This window comes from Balaenoptera ricei, chromosome 3 (assembly GCF_028023285.1).
Source record: "Balaenoptera ricei isolate mBalRic1 chromosome 3, mBalRic1.hap2, whole genome shotgun sequence".
NCBI classification, from domain to species: Eukaryota; Metazoa; Chordata; class Mammalia; order Artiodactyla; family Balaenopteridae; genus Balaenoptera; species Balaenoptera ricei.
The window spans coordinates 147,946,677-147,964,971 of record NC_082641.1 but is presented as its reverse complement, the minus strand read 5'-3'; the positions used below and the strand labels follow the sequence as shown (position 1 = coordinate 147,964,971).

The 18,295-nt window shown below is 47.1% G+C and overlaps 1 protein-coding gene across 2 annotated transcripts in view; it reads left to right on the top strand.

Moving 5' to 3' along the window:
* Window positions 1-18,295, top strand: part of SLIT3 (slit guidance ligand 3) — a 618,579-nt gene that overhangs the window by 474,677 nt on the left and 125,607 nt on the right. For both annotated transcript variants that reach the window (XM_059917657.1, XM_059917656.1), the window contains 2 exons: window positions 5,209-5,350; window positions 15,246-15,317. In XM_059917657.1, the coding sequence (XP_059773640.1) occupies window positions 5,209-5,350; window positions 15,246-15,317 (214 nt within the window). The remainder of the gene's footprint in view (window positions 1-5,208; window positions 5,351-15,245; window positions 15,318-18,295) is intronic.

Genomic DNA, 18,295 nt, shown 5'->3' with positions numbered 1-18,295 from the left:
TCCTGAGATTCCAAGGCTTTGACGGTTTTCCACTTCATGGCAATAGAGAGGCAAGGTGGGTGTCTTTTTGGCAGAGGAGATGGTAGAAGAGCCCTTCTATTATGGGAATAATAATAATGGATCTACGACAGGGGTTTTATGAGGGTCAAGTGAGGTGATATATACAAAGCACTCAATGCAGTGCATAGGAAACATCCTATAAACGTTAGCTACTATTATGAGAATGATGGTCATTATTAGATTGGCCACGACTGTGTCCACGGGCAGGTACGCTCCTCTCTCAGGGCTTCTGTTTCCCCACCATCTCCATGGCCCTCTCTGGGTCTGGAGTTCGGTGACCTCTGCCCCACTCATCTGGGCAGACAAGTTAGGGCCTTTGGCTTTCAGGGTGATGATCATTCCCATTTGCCAATGAGCAGAAGAACAAAGATGGGGTCAGAGCTGGGCAGGAGTCATTTCCCTGGTCACTGCTCCATCTTTCTTCTTTCTCAGAACCAGAGGGAGAATTGCGCAGTCAGCAGAGGGAGGGTAATTTGTACAATGTCCATGCCGGTGACCACAAGTACTTGCCCTGTGAGAGGTCTAGCTGGGAACGCGTTCCTGGCCTCTCGCTCGTTGACAGCCCCCTGGGCTGGGAAGCAGCTCCCTTGATGACCAGTAAGAGCAGGAAGGGCCAGCACCTCCGTTCCCCCCGAGCTCTGCTCTGCCCTCCCTCCAGACATCAGGCCACAGTCCAGGGAGTCTTAGGAGACATCTGAAGGGAGGCCGGGCATCTCAGCTTCCTCCTTGTTTGGCACAGAGGTGGCTTTGGCTCCAGATTGAAATTCCAGAGCTGCAGTGATTAAGGAAAGGTGAGATGGGCCCTCAGAAGAGAGACAGGTACTCGGCCCACATCCCCATCTCCCTACTCTGATCAGGACATCCTTCCACCCCAGGGCAGTAGCATTTTAGCACTGGGATGGAAGAGTTCCAAGAGCAGAGAACCTGGGCACTTATTTTAAAATGAAGAAAGGAAGAACAAGTCCACATGCACTCCTAGGTTTATAAGAGAACGTCTTAGAAAGTAGATGACAGGGGGTCTGCCTGCTAGTTCATCAGTACGCTCTGATTTAAGGCCCTTGCTGTGCCAGGGAGAAGAGGCAGTGGTACCAGTCGGCAGGCTCCCTCGAGGACCATGAGGATTCATAGGCCCCCTGAGAACGCATCATACAACAGGGACACACACGTGCATGCAGGCTGGCACACACCTAGAGAGACCCTTTCCATCAAGGAGACGCAGAGACTCCTTCTACCCCAATATAAAAACTCTGCTCCCATTCCTCTCTGCTTCCTAGCTTGTAGTCATAGAGATTGCTGGGTAGAAAGGTAGGTGTTTCCTCGCTTTGTCCCCCTTGGAAATCTCCTATCTCCTGCATCACTCTCTTTAGCATCAACGTGTGTGCACAGAAAAGGCTGGGGGGGATGGATTTACTGACAGAGGTCGACAGAGGACCTAGGACACCTGACCTGCGCAGGTGAGCTAGTCTCAGAGGGGGCCTCAGGGGACTGGACAGATGGCCTTTGCTGTGATAGAAAGACCTGAGCTTCAGGCGTGAGAGTCCTGTCTACCCATTGCCACTCCGTTTCCCCACTCTGAGGCTGATGTTATGGACCAGCGCCCAGGGCACTCAGAACTCAGGGAGCCTCCCCTCACGGTCCTTCCAGAAGAATCGTTCACATCCGTAGCTTGGTGGCATTCAGTCCCCATGTCTCTAAGGCTTCTGGGACAATTTCATTCATGTATTCATCCTCTCACTCACCCAAGGTGTGTTTATTGAGTGTTTTGTGCCAGGCCCTCTTTTAGGCACTGAGGATACAATAGCGAATAAGACAGAAAATGTCACTGACCTTGTAGAACTTACATGCTAGTCTCACTCTGTCCAGAGACAGAAAGCAAAGGGGAAGGACTTCCACCACACAGGACTTAGAGGCCCAGAGGGAAATAGGCTTGGTCCCTCCAGCATTGATTAAGGGAGAATGTTTCCAGGGAAAGCAAACTCATCTTTCAACCCCGGCTTAAACCTAAAGTGTTTTGTTTCAACAAGAGAGTAGCATCCTTGCCATGTGTGAATACCTAGCTGGGGAGCTGCCAGCCCAGGATGCTGACAGAGACTATAATTACCGTTGTTTCTCTCTGCGTAATTAAAGGTGTTGTTAGTGACCTGGTTAAGGAAGCTTTTCAAATCCTTTTTGGCCTTGACAACATCCTTTGCAATGTAGCACACCCTTTCTTCCAAATCAGAGCCACCCTGTGAAAGACACAGCTCGTTCCCAGAGGGACTCAAAGCTGCAGCCTGGGTCTGGTTTAAACAGAATTCATTTCAGCACAGAAGTCAGAAGTGGTACCTTTGAAGAAACTCCATTTCAGAACTTTCTGTTGCCCATGTGAGCCCTAAAACATAACGCCTTTCTTCCGCCCTTTTCTGACACACCCCACTAAGTAATATTTTGACAAATCAAAAGAGGGGCGGCCATCGGATACCCTGTACCTCAGTGGATGGAAAGAAATGCAAGTGCTCAGGCTTAGAGCTCCTTGGAGCCCCTGATGCTTCCTATCCAGTAAGGTGAGGGGTGTGGTGTGTCTCCCTGGCTGGTCAGGCACCCGAGCCCCTTGATATGCAGGGCCAGGCATGGCAGTTTTCTTTGGGGAACACCATCTACACTTCAAAAGCCCTGACACCTGCAGTCCTGGCGCTCCCAGCCTCTTTGGGAGGATGCAGGTGAGGGGACGCGAGCCCTGCCCACTGTAGATCCTCTTTGCCACCTGCAAAGAGATGCAGCAGAGGAGGGAAAGCTTTTAGGTATCTTCTGCTCCTTCTGCTTCCATTTTTCTGAAGAACAGTAGTCGATCTCTACACCCAGAAAGGACTTCAGAAGTCATGCAGTCCAAACTTCACCAAGATGGCAGCAGAAAAGCTCAGGGCGGGGGGATACTGTGACTTGCCTGAGGTCTTGTAGATAATTCGTGGCAGAGCCAGACCCATTATTAATAATAACAACAACAGGACTTCCCTGGTGGTCCAGTGGTTAAGGCTCCATGCTTCCACCACAGGGGGCGAGGGTTCGATCCCTGGTCTGGGAAGTTCTGTGTTCCGCATGGTGCAGCCAAAAAATAGTGATAATAATAATAACAACAAAAACAATAACAAATAACACGACTAAGCGCTAACTCTGTGCCATGCCCTCTTCTAAATATTGATATTTTACATGCATTAATTTCCTTTGCCTTAGCAATAAAGCCATGCTATGAAGTAAGTATTGTTGTTTCCCCCATTTTACAGGTGGGGAAAACTGAGGCACGGGGACATAAGGATGATAGGATAGAACCAGGGTTCAAATTGAGCCAGTGGGACTCCAGAGCCCACACTCTTGGCCACAACAGTCTCATTCCTGATCTGAGGTTCTTACAGGCTGGCTCTCTGGGGTTGTCATTTTCTCAGAAATGTAAAGACTTTCCCAGTTTGGAACAAAGCCAGCACCACCTCTCTCTCTAAGAGAATGTTCCACTTGGGGATTTTAATGTAAGTTGTCATCTCTCTGGCATTTTCCATGGTCTCTGTTAGATCCACTAGTGTGACACTGGAGAGTTTGAAGCCTTGTACCCTAGACAAGAATATTTGCTCGAATGTTCCACCTAAGAGGATGTTTTTAAATTGTGTGTCTGTGTATGTGTGTGTGTCTGTGTATGTGTGTGAAAGTGAGGCCAAGGGAAGTAAGAATCTTTGGCCACTGGGTTGCACTTTCTGGCAAAGTAAATGTTCCAAATTAAGCCATAGGCATCGATTTGAGTCTTGCAGAAGGACCACCCCCAAGTATAGGGACTGTTGAACGTGGAGAGGGGAGCCTCTGCTTTAAGGCTCACTCACTGTCCAAACGAGGACTTGCCCCAGGCCCGGTCAGTCCTCTGATTCTACCACTGTAGCTAGACTCGCTCTGGCTTCCCAGCCTCAGCCTCTCCAGTGAACAGGGGCCAAACCAAAATCATCTTTGCCTACAGATATTTTCCATGTTTCACGTTTAATCTCTCTCCAAGAGCCCCCAGCCAGACGGTCCATGTCTGAGCAGTGAGGGTGTTTGCAGGGTTAGTCTGAGTTTGGTCTCAGCCCATGGCCCTTTGCTCAGGGAGGTGGATCTGGAAAGACATTGAAATCATCCCTGCTGGCTGGATCCCCAGGTATGGGATAAGGTCCTGAGAAGGCCATTGGGTTGAGTTTACCTTTTGGACCACAGTGTCCACATTTGAGAAACTAACCACAGGTTTGCAATTCTTACCTCACTTTGAAGAAACAGTCATAGCGTGAAAACTTATACAGTGTCTTTAAAGTGTTTGAATTTACTTCTGTTAGCAATTTGGTGTGACCACCAGAGAAAGTGATTAAGATTCTTATGACTCTTTGAATCTTGAGTTAGTTTGCTAATATGTTTATCTTCATTCGGCTTTCTAAATAAGCTCCTTCCTTGCCATTTTCTTGGGTTTTTTACCACTTTGTGTTAAATTCACACGGGTTCTCACCTCAAACAAAACTAAGACTCCAAAATATGTAGTAACTTACTCACTTTTTCTAATGAGATAAGTTTTATTTGCATGTTCTTGGGACATAAAAGCTGTTTGAAAAGGCCTTGGATGTTGCTGTTGATGGCTCTGTTGACACTTGGACAACATCGGTGCCCCAAATGAGGAAATTCTGTCACCTTTTCTCTTCCCACTTGGTTTTGATAGTGACTTCCAGCCACTTGAGAAAGAAACGAAGGTGCATCTACATGCGGTATCCAAGCCCCAGATAAAAGCCCAAAACCCTGGAATGTCATTCAGACGTTGGACTCCCTGAAAAAGTAGTCCCAGTGTGTGCTTTTTGCGTTCCAGTGGCATATTTTCATGTCTGATTGATTCTGAGAGCAACTCTGTCTCTGAAAGACTAAGGAGGAGGGGATGACAGAGCAAGTGGAACAATCTAGAAATGGTCAGGTCAAGGGTAGACTCTCTCCTCTTGGCTGAATGTTTAGCCAGCGGCAGCTGTGTCTCCATCTGAGGGCCGATGTTAGCTGGTGATGATTTTTCAGGTAGCTGATCAGGTAACGCTGCCTCCTTGGGAAGCCGGTTAAGAGACACAGAAGCCCAGGCGGCTGCTGACACTGACATGAATTGACCATTGTGTTCTGGTCCCACAGGCCTGCACTCGGAGCCTCCATCCTGCAATGCCAACTCCATCTCCTGCCCTTCAGCCTGCACTTGCAGTAATAACATCGTGGACTGTCGAGGGAAGGGCTTGATGGAGATCCCCGCCAACTTGCCAGAGGGCATCGTTGAAATGTAAGTGCCTGTCCGCCGCCCTCTGTCCCTGGCGAGTTCGCCTCTTGGTCTCAGCCAGTCCCCTACAGGCTGGCGGCATGCTGGGCTGTTAGAGCTGACTGTTGAAAGCACTCAGCAATCTCTTTGCTGTCTTTCCAGGCTTTCCCAGGTATGATAGCTCAGGGGTTAAGAACATAGATTCTAGAGCACAGTCAGCAAATGACAGCCCATGGGCCAAGTATGTCCACCACCTATTTTTGTAAATAAAGTTTTATTGGAACACAGCCACACCCATTCATTTATGTATTGCCTATGGCTGTTCTTGTAGGGCATTATTGAGTAGTTGTGACAAAGGAACTTACAGCCCACCAAGCCTAATATATCTTCTGTCTGGCCCTTTGCAGTAAAGGTTGGCCAGTCCCTGCCCTAGAGTCACCCCGGGATTATATCCTGCCTTTACCATGTACTAGCTGTTTGTGATTATGGGCAAAATAATTGCTCTCCCTCGTCTCTAGTATTCTCATTTATAGTAATGTGATAATTATAGTATTACTCAATGGGTCATTGTGAAAGCTAACTGAAATACCACATGTAAAGCACTTAATATAGCCCTTGACACAAGGGCAAGCCTTCTATAAAATGGTGGTGGAGGAGGAAAGTATACGAATAATGAACTGATTTCACAGCTACTATTACTGAGCAAGAGACTGAGCTCTTAATCATTTCAAATCAGATTATTGTCGTCTAGATTAGACCTTTGGGTAATGAGACAAGATTGTGTGTGTCTATGTGTGTGCACAGGTGTCCAAAACTCCAGTAAAATTTGTTTGTCCATGTAGCTTAATCTTGTCCACTCTTCTCTCATATGTTAGAAAATGGCCAGTGTCTCATTCTGGATTGAGTAGAGGGTCAGTGAACATTGACCTGAAGATCACTCTTTACATGACAATAACTGTTTTCACTTCTACCTTCATCTTTAGATGGCTTTATTAAACACATGATTAGATGGAACCCCCCCCCAACTACAAACACCATTAGATAAAATCCCTCCAAATAAAAGATATTGTATACATTTCCCTCACCTCTCTGCTGCATCATCTCCTCTCCCTACTCCCCCTCCCCCTCCTCTCCTTCCTCCTCCTCCCTTTTCCCCTCCTCCCCCTCCTCCCCCTCCTCTTTCTCCTCTTATGCATGCCCTTCTGTTCCCAATGCATTCCAATAGATGACCCACTGACCCTTTCATTCATTCATGCATTCATTCAACAGACATCTATTGTGAGCCCACTGTGGTCCAATCATTGTTCTGTGCTTAGGGAGCAGCAGTGAACAAAATAGACCAAGTTTCTGCCTTTATGGTGCTTGCATTCTAGTTGAGGGAAGAGTACAATAAACAATAAACTGAACAAAGTAAATTAGATATTATGTTAGAAGATGGTAGGTTCTATGCAGAAAAATAAAGAAGTGAGTGAGAGAAAAAGCAAGTGGATATCTGGAGGAGAGTATTGCAAATAGAGGGGACAGCATGCACAAAGGCCCTGAGGTAGGACTGTGCCTGGTATACCAGGAGGCCAGTGTGGCTGGAGTGGAGTAAACACAAGGAAGAGTGCCAGGAGATGAGGTCAGAGGGGTAATGAGGGGCCAGATCATTTTAATGACTTTGTTTCACCCTGATTGAGATGAGAAGAAACATATAACTTACAACAGGGGAGCCTTCGTTTCTTCTTTCTTCAGTTGCTTTGCCAGCTTTTCTCTGATTCCCTTTAAAACGTTCTTTCCCAGCCCCAGTGGACACAACCCATGCCTCCACACCCTTCCTGCAGGCAGGAGCGAGTCAGCCACAAGTGTTTTTTTGGCCCTGACATCCACACCTTCTGTACCTTCCTCCACCTTCACTCAGCCATCAGTCTTCTTTTAGCAAAAACCAACAGTGAATTCCCTTTGTGTTTTACCGTGACTTGCCTTCACTCCTTGTGGTCCTTTGCTGTAGCCTTGGAGAGCCCTTCCTTCCCGGGACTTCACTTAGACCTCACACCTGTCCCGCCCATCCCCACCCCCTGCCCTTCGTCCCCCATTTCCCCCTACGCCTGTCCCTCCTCTCTGCCTTTTCTGTACCGTTCCCCCTTCTCTTTTTCTCCCTCCCTTGATCCGCCGCCCCGCTTCTTTCCCTCTCTGCACCCACGGTCTTCCCACTTTCCTCCCCAGCCTGGTCTCTTTCTCCACCCAGTTAACCCTGTGTTCCTCGTCACAAGAGCCGTCCCCTCCATCCATGCCAGGGTAGGACTCTGGGCCTCCCAACAAGGGTGTCAAGACAGAATTCCTGCCAACATTCATCTCATTTCAGATTCCCATAGCACGTTGCTTTCTTTCTCTGCCCCGCCTCGTTCCTTTCCCCTAACATCTGCCAGTTTTTATCTTTTCTCTTTGTCAACCACAGACCTTCCGCTGACCAGGTCCCAAACCCCAGCCCTGATTCAGGAGCTCGGGCCTGCCCGCCCTCCTCTCCCACTCCACACCCCTATGCCTCCAGCCTGGGCCTCACGGGCACACAGCTCAGGTGTCTGGGGGAGAGAGATTACAGACGTCCCCACTGGAGATGCGACCCATGGAGGCCAGACCATACCTGGGCCATTGGGCCTACACCTGGACATTGAATTTTGAAAGGAACATTGACAAGCTAGGCTAGTTCTTTCTGAAAGGCTGTCTGATTATTACTGAGTTTTTCCTTAAATGAGGTCAAAGTAAGAATAACAAGAACAATGTGATATTTTTCCATTGAGCAAAAATATTCCATTTCAGGAAGTGTCCTTTGTTTTAAATTTCTAGACTTCCTTACTCTGTTATCATTGTTGTTAAAAAATACTCTTCATTTTATAAAATGATGGCCACTGAAGGATGAATATGTGTGTGTAATATAAATATGTGTTTAATCATATGTGTCATTATTATATAATTATAAATATAAGTCTATATATAAATGTTATATATAACAGACACACAGAGGTTGCCTTAATTGACAAAATAAGAGGTCTGTAACCACCTAGCCTATGAAATCTAGAAGTCTGGGAATGGCCAACCTAGCTAGAGTACTTCTAAAAATAAGCAGCCACAAACAACAAGCATGGTCTTAAGAGTGTAGACCATGAATTCAGGCAGACCCACATTTTAGCTCTGCCCTGCCTTTTAGCCATTGGCAAATAACATTTCTGAGTCTTGGTTTACTCAACTGAAAAATTTGGAGGCTAGTGGTACCATCTTAATGGTTCGTGTGAAAGTGAAATGAATATATGCTATCAGATGCTTAGTATTGGGTCTGGCGCATAGGATATACTATGTTAGCAGCGATTGGTATTATTTTACTACAACTGCAGCTACTACTGCCACCACTTTTATATTAGGCATGGTGAGAAAGGTTGGAAACCACATCACAGGAGGTGAAGCTACCTGCGTAAGATCCCTCCATAAAGCTCCGTCAGTTCTTTGAAGATTATGGTTGAGAGAACAGGTTCAAGAATTAGGCTAGCCACTTGCATTGTGAATGGAGCTTGGCAGTAGCTCATCTTCATGCAAATGTATGCAGACATGGAAATAAGGCTGCCCCTGCTGACCGGGCACACACGACCCACCAGACAGATCGCCTAGAACTTCTCTTGCTGTGCTTGCCTCATTCTCCTCTGTGATAAAATGAAGCTGAGACATTAAAGCAGATGAGGCAAGATTCTCTGGTTAGGTACTGGGAGAGGTGACATGTAAGAGAGACCTTTGCAGAGGAGACCTGTTTGTTCCTTAAGGCAACGAAACCCGTGCCTGGGGATCTGTGTGTTGGCCTAAAAGTCTTTCGAGCAGTTAAAATTCATCCTCTTATCAATGAGAGAAGACCAGTAGGTGGGGGAGGTTGAAAGATAAGAAAGAGGGAGCAGAGAGTAGAAACTGTAGCATGCACCCCAAGATGCACAGGAAGTGTCTGATGTATCATCCCAAAGACATCTGAACGTGACTTCTCTTTTTACCATCAAGAATTCCACCTCGTGTCCATAGCCACCTATATAACCCAGATTTCTCCTTCTCCTTAGGGTCACTTTGCACCACATCTGGTTCTCTGTTCCCTACATGTGCAATCCTTAGCTGGCAGTGATGCACTTAAACCTTGGGAGGGGTTCTACGCTCCCCAACATTCAGGGGAAGGAAGGTCTATCTCTCATGCAAAGCAATCTTGCAGACTCTTCTAGATTTTTTTCAAAGCCAAAGCAGCTCAGAGAAGTATGCACTGGTCTCCCTGAATAGCAGAGCCAATTCCTCTAAAAACAGCTTTCTTCCAGAGAACCCACAGTGAGACAGTTCACTGCAGATTTTCCTCAAAACTGAGCTCCCACCCACAGCGCTGTCCTTGCTGCTCCCTGTCGTTTCTCTGAACCCACTGCAGCCTCCAGCAGGGATAGATTCTGGGAAGAGCCAGAGGCCCACACGTTCTTCTGTTCTGTGGTCTTCGTTCCGCCCTCCTGGCCTCAGGGCTCGAGAGGGGCCATCTGTGCCTAGAACCTCACCTTCATCTCTGTCCCATATTCTTCCATTTTTGCTCTACACCTCCACTTAGTGTCATCCCGAGTCTCATGCCCTTGGCTATAACAGGTAAATTTAGTTGCCAGAGAAAGGTTGTGGATGGACTTAAACGTCAAATCATAAATCAAAAGCATCTAGGGGAAAAGGTAGCCCCATTTTCCACTTAGCCTCCCCTCAACCCCATTGTTTATCTGGGGTGGGGAGATAAACAATGGTTTATCTGCTAAACAAAGCAAATATGCTCCCAGGATACTGGTCACCAGGGACATTTTTAAAAAGAGAGAGAAGTTAAAAAAAAAAAAAAAAAAAAAAAAAGCAGCCAGCAGAACAAAAGGGCTGGAGGGCTCTGGAAATCATCAACATCAGGGATTCTTTTCCTTTTTTTTTTATATTCTTTTCCATTATGGTTTATCCCAGGATATTGAATATAGTTCCCTGTGCTATACAGTAGGACCTTGTTGTTTATCCATTCTAAACGTAATAGTTTGCATTTACAGACCCCAAATTCCCAGTCCATCCCTCTCCCTCCCCCACCTCTCCCTTGGCAACCAGGCAACCACAAGTCCGTTCTGTATGTCTGTGAGTCTGTTTCTGTTTGTAGATAGGTTCATTTGTGCCATATTTTAGATTCCACATGTAAGTGATATCATATGGTATTTGTCTTTCTCTTTCTGACTTATTTCACTTAGTGTGATAATCTCTAGTTGCATCCACGTTGTTGCAAATGGCATTATTTTGTTCTTTTTTTATGGCTGAGTAATATTCCATCGTATATACATACCACATCTTCTTTTGAGGACACCAGGTTTCTGGGGGGCTTCCATGTGGAAGGAGGGGGGATAGGGTGGGTTGGGGGCAGGTGGGATAAAGGTGAAGCTGATCAGGCAGCAGAATAATTAAGAACAGAGCCTTGGGGTAGATAGCCCTGGGTTTGGATCCCGGTTCTGCCTCTTTCTTGGTACCTTTCTTAACATCTCATGTTTCACTTAGTTCCCATCTTTGCAAAATGGGGCTCATCGTCCCTACTAGAGATTCTCCATGAAGATTAAATAATATAACATAATTGTGTAGAAAATTAGCACAATGTTTGAAAGCTACTAAGTGGAATCTAAAAGGAAAAAGCTTATGCACATGTCACATATGTGACATGATAGAATGCTTTAGTCTCAAGTTCTCATTTTTTTCTAAGTTGATGACAAAGATTTCTCTGTTGGAGACATCTGAGAATATGCATATAATAAGAAGAGCAAATCTGGCTCTGTGTCTGCACCTCTCTTTTCTGTAGGCAATGCCAGGTACTCTGCAAAGCTGGTTAGGAATGACTCATGTCACATATGCCCACATGCCTCATCTCTGTTGTTATTATATTAGTGATACTACTTGCTTTGTAGTATTGTTGAAGGAATAAAATGAGCCAGTGTGTGAAGAGCACAGTGTCTGATATATAAAAAGCCCTCAATAAATGGTAGATGTCCACCATTATTGCAACCAGTATTCTAATCCAGCTCCAGAAACTCTCAATCAGTTGACTTGTTGCCATGGCCCTGCACTAGCTATGCCCCTGCCAGTTCCTCTGGCATCACGTTGACTTATGTATTGCTAGAAATATATTGTGTTCAGTCGCGTGTTTGCAAATGGCAGATCATTAAGGAAGCACTGAGGAACTAGGGCAAATCAATACAGAACGCAAATGGCTGAAATCCCCATCAGGTGTTCGCATTGTTTCTACCAGTGCCGGAAGATGCTCAGATGTTTGATTTGTATGTTTGTTTTTATGCTAGTTCTATTAAATCAGTTTGCAGCCTGAAGAATGTTTGCCAAAGAAAGACACATGTGCCAGTTAAGAGAGACCAAAGACAGCCGCTGGCTTCAGACACATCCCTAAATGTGACAGTTTTTTGCTGATGCTAATGCTGCTTTTTGTCTTTCACACTGAATTTTTGTCACCGGGAGTATGGATCTTTGCATGCTTGTTCCAAGCTGTGCAAAAACCCACCAGAGGCTGCCTGCTGCGTAGAGACTGTGTGTGTGCCCACACACGTGCATGTGCACACACACCCCAGACTTCCTCCCTTGACCGAGGGGCAGTTTTCCTGAGGACGAGCGGGCAATGACTAAAGGAATGAAGGTGCCTCCGCAGCACACGGTATTCAGCAAAGCTCAGTGACTGAGAGTGCAGGCTTTCCAATTGGATGAACTTGAGTTTGAGTCCCGGCTGTAGCTCTTCCTGGCTTTGTGAATATGGACAAGTGACTTAACATCTCTGAGCCTCAGTGTTCTCATGTTTAAAGTGGGAGTAGTGAAAACAAACAGGATCTGCCTCAGAGAGGTGTCAATACTAAGTTAGATGTACGGTGCAAAGCTCTTAGTCTGATGCCTGACTTACAAGTACAAGCTGATACATAGTAGCTCTTACTGTTACTATCCTCACCCTTGCCTTAACTTTACACCTGAAGCACACTGACAAACTCTAATGCCCCCTGGGGCAAGGCTAACCCACATCACGTCCTGGCCTTGGCACCCTGTAAGGGGTTGGATGTCCAGCGGGTACCCACAGCAGCATAAGAGGCAGAGAGACTGCAGAAATAAAGACCATCCCCAGAGTGTGCAAGGGTGAAGAGTACAAGATACACAGCAACGTCCCTGCCAGGGTTAACAGGCTAAGATGGGAATTCTTTGTTCAAAGCCACACCTTTGCACTCTATTTGCATATTTTATACATATATTGATATATATATGTGTGTGTGTATATATATATACATATACACACACATGCATCTATATTCCATCTTCCCTCAACTCCTACAGCCTTTTTACAACATACCTACTTCTGCAGAGGCTGCATGATGTCTCAGAATGAGTACTGGGGTCTTCACCCCTTAAACTTTTCTGGGACTTTGGGAAAGCTATTTTAGTATATGGACTTCACTTTCTCTGTTTTTAAAAAATAGAGAAGGCAGTGCATCCAATGGACAGAAAGAGAAAAATGCCAGTTCTGCCACTTATTAGCTCTGTCACTTCGGATAGGCTCTTTGATCCATGTAGGTTTTATTTTCCTCGTCCACAAAGTAGGGCCAACACAACTTGCCTCAGAAGTGTAAGGATTCAAAGAGATAATAGACATAAACCAACTCGAGTCCATAAAGGACAACTCTTCTTGTTATGTTAGCAATAAAATCTGGTTCTGTGATGGACCGTCTTGGGCTGGTCTCTATCACCAGATTATTAAACTCCTTGGGGATAGGTATCACATCCTACTCACTGATTCATCCTTCCCTTAGCTCTTGCACCGATTACTAAAGTGGACGTTATTCATTATGAACTGCACGGTCAGCCAGCTGACCTGACTTGCCTGGGCTCTTGGCCTGCAGCTAGGAGCAGTGGATCCTCTTGCAGAAACTGAGGGGATTGCCATCGTTACAGACAGTGGCTCTCTCCAGAGGCATCCTCCAGCCGCAATCCCCCTGCCAAAATGGCAGGTGAATCCCAGGATTCCTGGAGAGCATTTGCCACCTGACTGGCAGCCCCAGAGGTTCACGGAGCTGCTGCCTTGGCTGAGAAATCCCTGAACTCTGCTTAGCTGGAAAATGAGAATGTCCTTGGAACTTCTCAGTCAAGGCAGCCTGCCTGGGTCTGCTGCCTCTGTGGGTGGCTATATCCAGGAGCCCGCAGCCTCTGCGACCTTGTGGCGTGCTTTTTGGCTCACCGCGGGCCAGCCAGGCCGCTGTCCAGCCAGCCTATGCCCATGTGCTCGACAGAGCACGCTCCCCGGCCCCTCCAGCCCCACGGAGGCTCTCTTAATAGACCGTGGCAGCCTCATTTGTAGACTCGATTCATCCGGCAGCCAAGAATGATCTGTCCTGATGCTCCCTCTCTCCTCTCACCCACCCTTCCTCTTCCTCCCCCCCTCACCCCCTTCCTTCGGCCTGGAGAGTGATTTGTCTGTGTTATGGGTAGGCCTGACAAACCATTCCACATTAGCAGCTGAGATGTTGTTTGAAATGGGAAAATTGCTGGCAAACTGCTCCATTAGTGGTTCCAGTAACAAATACTCTCTTTCCCCCAATGAAGATGAGATCGCAGAGGCACAAATTAATACAACTGTCTCCCCTCTTCTGCAGCGGGGATTACTCTTCAAGATGAATGGGTTCATCCCAGCCTGAAGTGTGCATCCTCTAGATGTAGCCTCCAAGAGAGCCAGTTCCTCCCATCTCTTCCTTCTGCTTCCCCCGGCCCTCCCCTTCCACACACACACACACACACACACACACACACACACACACACACCCTTTTTTGTGTCTTCCCAGCAGAGGGTTTGGGGAACATCCATGCCAAATGAGGAGGTGATGAAAAGATCCACACCTCGGAGAGACGGGAGATGGATGAGGAGGAAGTGCTGAGTTCTCAGCCTGGACCAGGCCGTCATTCATCACCTCTAATAGAGGGCCCCGCCTTCGCTCATGCCTGTTTCCCCCCACACTTGTTCTTGGTGACGGGAAGTCATTTGATAGATGAAAGAATGAGGAATGAAAAGGCTTGCTCGCTCCCCATGTTCCTCTTCCAAGGAAGCTCTGGGCCCTGGGCCTGCAGCATCTCTTGTTCTTTCCAGAATAATAGGAGAGGGAGCATTTCAGCAAAGTCCGTAAGGCCATAAAGCTACAGACTGTAGCAGCAAGCCAGGGGAGTGACCCATTCGGGGCCCCTGGGGCCCTCAGGATATCAGGGAGCCAGTTCGATGAATGTCAGGCTCGGAGCCTAGAGACTTGAAGGCTGTTTCTTCATCATATTAGAACAGCCAATTGAAAAACCCAGAAACAAATACTGAATCATTAGGTTGTACACCTGAAACTAAAGTTATATGTCAATTATACCTCCATTAAAAAAAGAAAAGCCCAGAAATGAAGTCTCTGCCTGTACTGCACCCCAGCAGCAGGATGGTGGAGGTTTTAACTGAATGGTGACATGCTTCCAGAACAGATAGGCATTGCTATCTGTCCATGTCTCTTTACTCTTCCTTCTCTTTATCCCTTTGACTTTTTCAGCATTCTGGTTACTTCCTACAGCATTTTCTGAAGATGACAACTGCCCCCCAAAGACAACTTATCATAAGCAAGAACCAAATATCCTCAAGGAGAAGTCATCTTTTCTAGCTTTCTCCCAGGGGGTATCAGACCCTGAGCTGGCCGCTCCACACACCAGAACACGAGTCTCTGGCTTTCGGACGGTGTTTACCAAGGCTCCCTCATCTAAGAATGTATGCCACGTGATGGGAGAGACCATATCCTGTCCTCAAGGCCCCCCGGCAACCATTTGTTGTTGGGTGGATGGTTAATCGACTCTTTTCTGCTCTGTTTCTCAGACGCCTGGAACAGAACTCCATCAAATCCATCCCTGCTGGAGCCTTCACCCAGTACAAGAAACTGAAGCGAATGTGAGTCTCCCCTGGAGAGAAATGGGCCCAAATGTTTTCAGTCTGGGGGGGTACTGCGTGTAGTGGGCAGCCTGCCCAGATGAGAGGCTGCATCACAATCCTCAGGAGAGTGCAGTGTCAGACCTGGAATGTCTCCCGAGACGGGGAGGTAAGGCCAGAGTGCTGCATTCAGACGGGGCGGTGTCTGGGTTTAGGCACCTCAGATCTAAGGGCGACTCCAACTAGAGTGAAGTAAAATGATCTGGGTGGGAGGTGGGGCTGTGTCAGCCTAAAACAATCCCATCTCACCATTTGATTGTCCCCTGGTTTGGGGGATGTGGACCTCAAGTAGGAGCTTCAGTAGAGATGCGGCCATTTCCCTATATCATCCTACAGCACCGTCACCAACATCCCTACCACCATGCACGCATTCATCTAACAAATTCTTAGCCGATGTCCACCGGGAACAAAGAACCGTGCTGGGATCTGTGGGTAGAAGGTGAACTAAAACGAAGTCTCGTCTGATGGAGCTTGCATATTCGAGTGGGAGGGCACAGAAATAAAACCAAGTAAATGTCAGAAACTGACCAGTACTAGAAAGTAAAACAAAAGAAGGGAAGGGGCTAGAGATTGATGGAGGGGTGGTCTCTAGATGGGTTGACCCATGAAGGCCTCCGTGTGCAGGCGACCTGAATGAAGGAAGGGAGTGAGTCTAGAGGAGTTCTCAGGAGCATGCATGGATGGTTTGCAGAATAGTGAGGAGGAACGGGGTGAACGAAGAGAAAGTGGTGGGGATTGTGCTGGAGACGTAGATAAGGGCCAGCTCCCGTGGGCTCTTTAGACCATGGTAAGGACTTTCTAATCTTTCTAAGTGAGATAAGAAGCCTTGGAACCTCCCTTGCCCATGATGATCCCCAGCATGGCCATTACCACCATATCCAATACCGCGCCATCACTACAGCCTATCAGTACCTGCTGATACCAACACTGCAGGGTACCTTCCCTACTCCCTTGACAGCATCTGAGCCTCATGACCCTCATCCCTGCCATCGTGGTAACATCATCAGCGCCACCCCTCCCCATCACATGACCACCCTGAGCACTGCTCTGTGAGTCACTCAGAGCGGGGTGCTCTGAAGGGAGGCTAGTAGGATTCAGAAACAACCCAGCCATTGCCATCACAGATATTAAGAGCCTAGGAGGGAGGCTCCTGTCCCTTTTCCAGGCTAAGAAATCATTTATTACAGCCCAGTAATCACGATGCTGCTTTGATTGCACTTGCCTACTCTCTCTGGCCCCCCACACAGAGAAAAGAGAGAGGGCAGGTAGAAATATGCATGGACTTGGTCTTGTTCCCTTCCACCGCAGGCTGATTCATCGGTTTCCCTTGAGTAGGAGGGCCTGCATTAAAGAGGTTAAGTGTCTGCTTGCTCCTTTTATGTTAAAAATAAACATCCCTGCGAAACAGTGGCATTGGTACGCTTTACCCTCAGATCTTAGGAAGCCAACTTCCCATCTCCCTGGAAATCCAAACCAAACAAGATTTTCTCCTGGTACAGTTCCAGAAGTAGAAACCAACATAATGCGCCAGCCCTAAGCACGTACTCCTTCCCTCCCTTTGGCAGCATTCCTGCTGGAGGAGCTGTATAAATATAGACCTTAATATTTAAACCTTGGGCCATTAATCTCCTGGTCTCCCTGCTTCTCCAGCTCACTCTCCATATGCCCCCCCAATTCATTTTTAAAGCCCAGCTTGATTATGCAGCCAGATAGTAATTTCAATGAAAAATGACAAGTTCAGTCACGGCCCCAACCTATATCTCTTACATGATTTAAGTGACTGCTCTAATTTTTTGTGAAGTCCAGGTAATTTAGAGTGTGACTATGTTTTACTGTCCCTTCTCCATCCCATTGGAGTTGCCATGATCTGTGCATTCAAAATTCATAAGGTCTTCTCCGTCACGACCTGGGAAGTAAATCATTTTTGATCACTTCTGATGCTATTGATATTTACTATGATGCCCTTTTTTCCCCCCCCAGGGGGATGGCAGTAGGGAAGAGAGACCACTTAGAAATTTTTCTGACTAACAGAACTTCAGAAACCCACACTGAAGTGCAAGGGCTTTGGAGAAGTAGGGTCCCTGGTGAAAACGGAATTTACAACCCTAAGGGTGAACTCCTCCTAGGTATACGTGACCAGTTTATCTCTAATATCTCGCAGGAAAAGGTTTTCCCTCAGCTATGAGTGAACCGCATCCTCTTCTTATCTCCAATGACAAAAAGAAAAAAAAAATTTTCCTTGATTGAATGGCTTGACTGAATGTTGAATGGCTTTGTCCCTGAAGAGGATGAATTTCTAGCGGTCAGCTTAGTGTAAAAAAAGTACTTCCAGGTAAAATCTAGTACCAAGATAGAGACGCCATCTGCAGGGAGAATAGCAGACGTCAGAGAGGATGCCCCAGTCTTACAGGGTTGGTTAACCGAGAGCACTGACACTTGAAGGCCAAACCTTCAAAGGTGTTGAGTTCTTTCCCTCCCACGTTCTAAGGTAGAGCAATATTCCACAAGTTCCACCAATTCCTAGTGTCTCACACTTATAATCCCCGCTTGACCCTCGTCGGCACTGGAATTTACCACCTCACTTCTGAACTGTCTGCAAAGGCCACTTCCTCTCCGCCATCCAGTTTATCAAGCCCCAGGGGACCTGGGGTAGGTTTGAGACTGATCAGATTCTGAAATACTGGTCTAAAGTATGACTCAGAAACCACCTGCCTGGGAATCATCTGGAGATTTGTTACGTATGCAGATTTCTAACCCCAGTTCTCCAGAGGGCCAAATCAGACCCTCTGTGGGTGCATTTTAATAAACACCCTAGTGAGGTTTGAGAACCACTGGTCATCGAGGGCGACCCAAACACCAGGAGTCAGCTCTGGGACCACCTGATGTGGACTGGGAGGGGTCAGGCGTGGAGATGGGTGGGCACTGAAGCCTTCCCCAGC